At 42.4% G+C, this 8967-nt stretch overlaps 2 protein-coding genes across 2 annotated transcripts; both read left to right on the top strand.

Moving 5' to 3' along the window:
* The first annotated feature begins 618 nt into the window (after positions 1–618).
* On the top strand, positions 619–3311 carry LOC149443966 (uncharacterized). Its single transcript, XM_089655094.1, has 3 exons — positions 619–714; positions 2807–3034; positions 3159–3311. Exons 1-3 carry the CDS (start codon positions 619–621, stop codon positions 3309–3311), a joined length of 477 nt encoding a protein of 158 aa, XP_089511220.1.
* Positions 3312–5614: 2303 nt separating this feature from the next.
* LOC149443967 (uncharacterized) lies at positions 5615–7396 on the top strand. The gene has a single exon (XM_089655088.1). The coding sequence runs from the start codon at positions 5625–5627 to the stop codon at positions 6603–6605; it is 981 nt and encodes a 326-aa protein (XP_089511214.1). The 5' UTR covers positions 5615–5624; the 3' UTR covers positions 6606–7396.
* Positions 7397–8967: the final 1571 nt, after the last annotated feature.

Consider the following 8967-nt stretch of genomic DNA (forward strand, 5'->3'; position numbering starts at 1 on the left):
ACACTGGCTTCTGATTGCCCAATGCATAAAATTCAAAATACTAACACTGACGTACAAAGCTGTTCATAATACTGCCCCAAACTACATCACCGACCTGATATCCATCTACCACCCAAAACATACTCTCCGCTCCTCACAAGACCTCCTACTCTCCGGTTCCCTGGCCTCCTCCTCCCAAGCCCGTCTCCAGGACTTCTCCAGGGCTTCCACCATCCTCTAGAACTCACTACCCCAATCCATCAGACTATCACCTACCCTCTATCTCTTCAGGGAAGCCTACCCCACCCTCACCTAACTGCTGATCTCCTCCACTCTCCCCACCACTCCATCCCCCACAGCCACTTCCTCCTGTATCACTATCCCCTCCCTCCTAGATTGTAAGCTCCAAGGAGCAGGGCCCTCGAACCCCTCGTGTATTGTATTGTTACTGTATTGTCTCATGTACTGTCTCCCATTGTAATGTATAGCGCTGAGCGAACTGTTGGCGCTTTATAAATACTGTATAATAATAATAATATGTAGATGAACCCCTTCAGGGGGAGGAGTTGATGATAATATATTTTGCTCCCAAAGCTGACTTACAGGAAAAACAAAAAGACGTCTGTAAGTGAGTGCGGAATGTGTATGACCCCTCCACAGACACGTAGGTGCCGGCCTGATCCGTGGTCACAGGGGCAGTATGAAGACAAGGCGGTTGGCCCCACAAGCAGTGATGTAGGGGATAAAATCCTTTATTGGAATCCTTTACACACAATGTAGTAATAACATGACAGCTCCAGGACAGGACAGAGGAACAGAAGACGCGTCACACCAATACATGCTTTTGTGTTCTATGTAAATGGAAGGTTCTTTGGATTTGTCATTTGCAGACACCTCCCTCCAGGGCTGAGTGCTGAGTGGGATGTTATCATGTTTATGTAGGATTGTTTCATTTATTGTCTCATTATATTGTGGGTGACTCCACCTCCCTGCTTGGACTGAACAAATAAAAGGTGTCACTCATCCTTCCTTATCATGCTGGTTTCCATTTCATATATCTGTGACCTGTCCCAGGAACCACATATATTACAGGGATTGTTGTCACTTTATGTGTCATGATATTAATGATGTCATGTTGTTGTATACTTTGTTATCCCGGATTCCAGACAAATCCTTATCAGCTGTTACATGTTATTTAAAGCTGTTCTGGACAAATAAGAATCAGTAATGACTAAGCCTGTATTGGTGTGACACATCTTCTGTTCCTCTGTCCTGTCCTGGAGCTGTCATGTGTTACTACATTGTGTGTAAAGGATTCCAATAAAGGATTTTATCCCCTACATCACTGCTTGTGCAGCCAACCGCCTTGTCTTCATACTTGTCTGTTGCTTGCCCTGACCTTTCTCCTGATTCCTGGATCTCCTCCTCATCTCTCCTCCATATCCTCTTACACAGCTTTTCTCCACACCTGCAGTGACCCTGGGGGGAGGAAACTTGGCACCAGCACGCCGCCAAATCCATCCCCACCATTAGGGGCTCTGGAGACAATTGTCTGCTATTTACACTCCGTTCCTCCGCACGTCACCTGATCACATGACAGCTTACTTCCACAGATTCCGGACAGATTTCTGGATGGTAAAGGTCAAAGTTCACTCTTCAGTTTAGGAGAGGTAGGACGCACCCAGGAACAAGGATTTGGTTTGCATGGGAGTCTCATATAGAGGACCCCTCAAATCTCCCCATCCAAATGTCCCTCCATCCAGAGTCTATATGTCCTATGACATCACACTGACCTCACAGCTTCTCCTCCCAATGTCCCTCCATCCAGAGACAGAGAATCCTATGACATCACACTGACCTCACAGCTTCTCCTCCCAATGTCCCCCCATCCAGAGACAGAGAATCCTATGACATCACACCGACCTCACAGCTCCTCCTCCCAATGTCCCTCCATCCAGAGTCAGAGAATCCTATGACATCACACTGACCTCACAGCTCCTCCTCCCAATGTCCCTCCATCCAGAGTCAGAGAATCCTATGACATCACAGTGACCTCACAGCTCCTCCTCCCAATGTCCCTCCATCCGGAGTCAAGTGGGGCTATAATAAATGGAGACCTGAATGGAGAGGTGAGGAGGATTCTGGGAATATCATTTGATGTGACTCTTTGTGTTCAGATGTAGAGTTTTCCTCCTGTGAAGTCTGGAGATCATATGACATCACATTGCCTCCACCTCCCTCCCTGATAGAAGAGAGAAAGAAGAAGAAGATTCTAGAAGTCACCAGAGAGATCACTGAGCTGCTGACAGGAGAGGTGAGCGGTGCCGGGAATTCTGGGACATTCTCCAGTAACAGACAAGGGATGTGTCTGGATGGTGACTGTATCATTGTGTGTGTCAGGTTCCTATAAGGTGTCAGGGTGTCACTGTCTATTTCTCCATGGAGGAGTGGGAGTATTTAGAAGGACACAAGGATCTCTACAAGGACGTCATGATGGACAATCAGCCGCCCCTCACATCACCGGGTAAGAGGAGACTTTATTGTAAAGGAGAGAGCAGTACGGAGGATCCACCTAGATCCCCCATCATCTGATAAACACATAGAAACAATGGATTCAGTCAGTGTGTGTGTTTCCTACAGATGGATCCAGTCATGGGAACCCACCAGAGAGATGTCCCCGTCCTCTGTATTCCCGGGATTCCACACAGGAAGGTCACACCATCCCTCACCATCATCAGGTAGATGAGGAACAATCACTGATAGTATCATTAGGATCTGTACATTATCTGCATTGTTACCATTGATGTCATTTTTATTATATATTCAGAGTGGAAACCTGAGAGATCCTAAAGTTGAGGTTAAAAAGGAGATAAAAGAGGAGGAGGATGAGGATGGGGTGATGGAGGAGTCAGAGCGTCTAAAAGAACACAAAGATCTGTACCAGGACACCATGGTGGAGTCATCCAGCTACAGGAACCCACCAGAGAGTTGTCCCCATCCTCTGTATTCACAGGATTCCACACAGGAAGGTCACACCATCCCTCACCATTACAAGGTTGGTGGGATGAAGCATCCAGAGCATGGACTCATGGAGTTGATGTGTGGATTTTTTTATGTGATGTAACAATATTAAAGCTTATGTCTTATAGATGTTATTTTCTTTCCTTCTCTTGGTTTAGGGTGAAGATCTGATGGATATAAAAGTTGAGGTGAAAGCAGAAGAAGAAGAGGCGTATGTGAGGGATGATCAGCAGTCTATGGAGGAGGATGGAATAACGGGGACATTTATAGAGGAGGACACTCCTACAGAGATCAGCACAGGTGGGTCATGAACACTAAATCCATTCCTCCACCCATACTGCTCACTGATTGGTCCAGAGTAGGGCGGGGACTGGGTGATATCAGCCTGTAATCCCCTGGTCACTTTCCTGAGCTGTGTTCCCCGTCCTGTATTCCTGGATTTCTCTCGGATAATCTTCCTTCTCTGTGCTGCAGACACAATTTATGTCTCTAGACTGGATTTATGGAGGTTCTGGGGTTCAGCTGGCAGAAAAATGTGGATTTTCACCATAGGCATTACTAGACCTAGGCACCTGGGGTGTGAGTCTTGTATCTTTTTCCCCATGCCTTGGTCTAGTAAGATCTCTGACAGAACAATTGTCCCAGGGTTCCTTGCTCTGTTATCTGCTGGCTGTGCCGGGTGGAGGGATATGTCTGTAGTGTCTCAGACCCAAGTCACTGAGTGCAGTCTCAGGAGATGGGAGGCAGCGGTGTGGGATCTCTGCAACTTGTCTACAGTAAACAGATACAGTCTACAGATAACTGAATACCAATATTATGAGTCCTGACCCTTACACTGTATAATTTATATTGTAGATTACATACTCCTGACCCCTGCACTATATACTCTATGTTGTACATTACATCCTCCTGACCCCTGCACTATATACTCTGTTGTACATTACATACTCCTGACCCCTGCACTATATACTCTATGTTGTACATTACATCCTCCTGACCCCTGCACTATATACTCTATGTTGTACATTACATCCTCCTGACCCCTGCACTATATACTCTATGTTGTACATTACATACTCCTGACCCCTGCACTATATACTCTATGTTGTACATTACATACTCCTGACCCCTGCACTATATACTCTATGTTGTACATTACATACTCCTGACCCCTGCACTGTATACTCTATGTTGTACATTACATACTCCTGACCCCTGCACTATATACACACACACATATATATATATATATATATAATTCTGATACTATATAGTCCTATCTGCTGTATCTTATACAATATGTTGTAAAAAACAAAAAGGGATGTAGTGCTAAAACAAGAAAATTATATAAATACTCTGTTAATAAGTCATATTAAGCACATAGTCAATGTAGTGACACACTTATTAACATGTAAAAGATAGAATAGTGCGTGATGGAACTAGATAAGTATAATTAAACACATGTGAGACCCCTGCACACGGTGCACATATCAAAAAAAGTCCAGTGATCCGTTTCACATTCCTTCCACTCATGCAGAATCAATGGACTGTGTGTGGACCCGCACACCCTGAAGTGCAATCCAAAACCGGCTGGAATGGCCTCTCACCTCCTATCTGCGACCCTGCAGGGCCACAGAGCATGTAAGATCACCACTGGATCAGGATAACCTTCCTCTTGGGTAAATGGCTTCAAGATATATCCCCAGTACACTGATTCCACCTCTCCTGTAATATCCTCAAAGGTCAAATGAGCAGGGTGGATCCCAACTCAAATCCCAATAGGATAAAAGAAGAAGAAGACATCCTCCATAGTGTAAAACCGCTTTAATTGATCTAAAACTGAATACTGTGCACACTTACATCAGCAAGATGAAATACAGCTAGTTCCCACACCATGGGTGTAAGCGTGTGGCTGAAGGGTGTTCCAAGATGGCGCCGCGCCGGAAGTGCGTCACCACGTATTGCCGTCGACGCGTTGCATCACGTGACCTCGTGACTTCCTCAGGACTCGTTGTTGTACATTTCATAGTCCTGACTTCTGCTCTCTATTTTCTACCCACTGCTATATTTACACATAATATGGATTCTCATTGTTACACCCATTTCCTACCAGCTGGACATTTTATATCTGGTGTTTTGATCGGAGCACAGACTTTTAATGAGGGTGGAGTCAATACCCCAATGATGGTGGTCTTTAGGATCAGTCCAGTCTTCATCTTGGTTGTTCTCCCCCCATCCTCACTCTCTGACCTCTGGTGGGGCTCAGCCCCGCTGTTCTTAATGACTAAATCATGGAGTAAATAAGGAAGTGCAGTACTTCTTGTGTTGGGAAGATGACGATGAGTGATAGAGGGGGTGGGGACCCTCGTCCTATAATCCCCTCATCACTGTCCCTCCTATAAAAGACAGTTCTGGTTGTTTCCTCACTCTCTGACTAAGGTCCATGAATAAAGAAATGACCTGGTAGGAGATCAGAGGAGCCATTTCCTAGTTCCCTTGAGGGTGGAATTGTAAGCTCCTCAGAGACCAAGCTGCCTGATGTGGGCGGAGTCCTTGTTTGGGGAACCAATCAGCCCCTGTCTAGTAATCCTCTTTGTCTTTGTATTTTAGTCCATGGCCGGGAGATGAGGAAAACCTCTGAGGATTGTCTCACTTTGTCTCCAGACTGGAAAGTAGAAGATGAGGACATCACACAGTATAGTCCAGGAGAAAACCCGGCTCCCTCCAATGTCCATCCGGCACCACCCAGTGTAGATGGACCATCGGATTCCTCGTATCCTGAGGAACCTCAGACTGTGCGGGACCGGCCCGGCCTTCCAACAGGGAAGAGCTTCTCCTGTACTGAGTGTGGAAAATGTTTCAATTCTAACTCTGGACTTAATGTGCATAGAAGATCTCACACAGGTGAAAAATCGTATTCCTGTCCTGAGTGTGGGAAATGTTTTTCACAAAAGTCTAATCTTCAAACACATCAGAGGCTTCACACAGGTGAGAAGCCATATTCCTGTCTTGAGTGCGGGAAATGTTTTTCAGCAAAGTCACACCTTTACAGACATCAGAGATCTCACATGGGTGACAAGCTGTATTCCTGTGCTGAATGCGGGCAATGTTTCTCAAACAAGTCTTCTCAATTTAGACATCTGAGATTACACACAGGTGAGAAGCTGTATTCCTGTACTGAGTGTGGGAAATGTTTTTTTAAAAAATCAGAACTTGTTATACATGAGAGATCTCATACAGGGGAAAAACCGTATTTCTGTTCTGAGTGCGGGAAATGTTTTTCAAAGAACTCCAATCTTTACAGACATCAGAGATCTCACACAGGGGAGAAGGTATATTACTGTTCGGAGTGTGGGAAATGTTTTTCAGATAAATCCAGTCTTTATAATCATCAGAGATCTCACACAGGTGAGAAGCCATATTCCTGTTCAGAGTGTGGGAAATGTTTTGTTCAAAAATCTGCTCTTGTCAAACACCAGAGATCTCACACTGGGGAAAAGCCATATTCCTGTCCTGAGTGTGGGAAATGTTTTTCAGACAAGTCCAATCTTTACAAACATCAGAGATCTCACACGGGGAAGAATCCACTTTCCTGTCCTGAGTGAGGGAAATGTTCCTCACTGAAGTCCTGTCTTCCTGTACATCAGGGATCCCACACAACCCTGGAGATGTATTAGTGCCTTGAGTGCGGGAAATGTCTTCTAGATGAATGTTGCTGGACATCCCAGCTCTCATGTGGGGAAGAAGCACACCCTGATATACACCTCAGATATACTCCATGGCTGATCTTCATCATGGAAGGAACAGTTCATAAGGAGATCAGAGGTCACCAAAGACATGAATGAAGTGTGGGACCGGGTTGGCCATTGATGGCAGAAGAATAAAAATGGAGTCCTGACCTGTCATTGGCTGAGTACAATTTGTGGTGGAAGATTTCACAAACACTTAGAGGTCGATATTTAATATTGTGTTTATTAAATGTGACCAGAATTCGCCCTCTGTGAAAAATGTCGCTCCAATTCACAGAGATTTCCTCTGATCATCAGATCCATCTAGTGGCTTTCCTTATGAAGGTATTTCAGGAAAATACAGCATTATCACCACTAGATGGAGCTGGCCATCATAGGAAATCACTGTGTTAATGATCCGCTTCTCACCTGGACACTGCATATAATAGGCCAGGTGGGACAAGCTCTGTCCTGTGTGGATGCACCCATATGTCTCTCAGAACATGGGGGAGCACAGACACGTGGCCGTGCTGTGCTGTACTCCCAGGGTAAGAAAAATTAATAATAGCGCCTATGGTCAAAATTATATAACTTACTAATAGTGTACCAGCTGCAAAAAATCACCATATATAAAGTGTACCAATAAATAAATAATTTGCGCTAGTAAATGTGTATAAATATATAAATATATATAAAGAAATCATCAAATCATAAGTCCAGAAAAAAATATATATATGCCAATACCACAAAAAAAATATAAAAAAAAACAAAAAAAAAAAACTTTTAAGTGCAAAAAACTTTTGTGCAAAAAAAAAAAAAGTGTCTAAATATGAAAAATTTCACCAAAAAACCTTGATAATATAATGGCAGATCATCCATAAATATATCTTCAGAAACGGAAACTCTGCAGCACACCGATCCTCATCGATCGAATTAACAGGATGAAAAACTTTGTAGTTAATCGAAAATCCACTTCTCCAATAGATAAAGGACCACCTTCAAACGTATTTATGGGGGGAAATGCCAAGCACTCGAGAGAAACAGAAAGACTTCATGGTGCAATATTATAAAAACCAATTCCTTTATTAGGTACTCATTGCACTTACTCAAGAGGTGTCCCAGCCGACACCAGCATCAACAGCATAACAGCAATCACATAAACGAGCCTGGCTACTCAGCACATGCGCAGTAGCTGGCAGCCAAAAACGTAATGACGTCACATCAATCAAGCTCCGTCCTACGCGTTTCGTCATCGACGTCCTCACGGAGCGGATAGATGTGAGACGTCTCAACCTCCTTAAATATTCACTCACAGGAAACGAACAGCTGACATCAATGGGGAATCAAGCAAAGCAAGCCGCCCCACAGGTGACAGGAGTCCACAAAGGATATACAATGTATCCAATATATTTGCCATCACAAGCAAAAAAACTTTAAAACAAGAGAACAAAAATAAATATCATTTCATAAATAAATAAATAATAATAATAAATTTCATTCTTCTTCTTCTTTTCATTCTTCTTCTTTTCATTCTTCTTTTCATTCTTTTCATTCTTCTTTTCATTCTTCTTTTCATTCTTCTTATTTTCATTCTTCTTGTCATTCTTTTCATTCTTCTTGTCATTCTTTTCATTCTTCTTGTCATTCTTTTCATTCTTCTTTTCATTCTTCTTCTTATTTTCATTCTTCTTTTCATTCTTTTCATTCTTCTTTTCATTCTTCTTCTTATTTTCATTCTTCTTTTCATTCTTTTCATTCTTCTTTTCATTCTTCTTCTTCTTTTCATTCTTCTTTTCATTCTTCTTTTCATTCTTCTTCTTATTTTCATTCTTCTTTTCATTCTTCTTCTTATTTTCATTCTTCTTTTCATTCTTTTCAGTCTTCTTTTCATTCTTCTTCTTATTTTCATTCTTCTTTTCATTATTTTCATTCTTCTTTTCATTCTTCTTTTCATTCTTTTCATTCTTCTTCTTATTTTCATTCTTTTCATTCTTCTTTTCATTCTTCTTTTCATTCTTCTTATTTTCATTCTTCTTTTTATTCTTTTCATTCTTCTTATTTTCATTCTTCTTTTCATTCTTTTCATTCTTCTTTTCATTCTTCTTCTTATTTTCATTCTTCTTTTCATTCTTTTCATTCTTCTTTTCATTCTTTTCATTCTTCTTCTTCTTCTTTTCATTCTTTTCATTCTTCTTCTTCTTCTTCTCATTCTTTTCATTCTTTTCATTCTTTTCATTCT

This window comes from Staurois parvus, unplaced genomic scaffold (genome assembly GCF_062004578.1).
Source record: "Staurois parvus isolate SC_StPar_1 unplaced genomic scaffold, SC_StPar_1.0 ptg000819l, whole genome shotgun sequence".
In the NCBI taxonomy this organism is placed as follows: Eukaryota; Metazoa; Chordata; class Amphibia; order Anura; family Ranidae; genus Staurois; species Staurois parvus.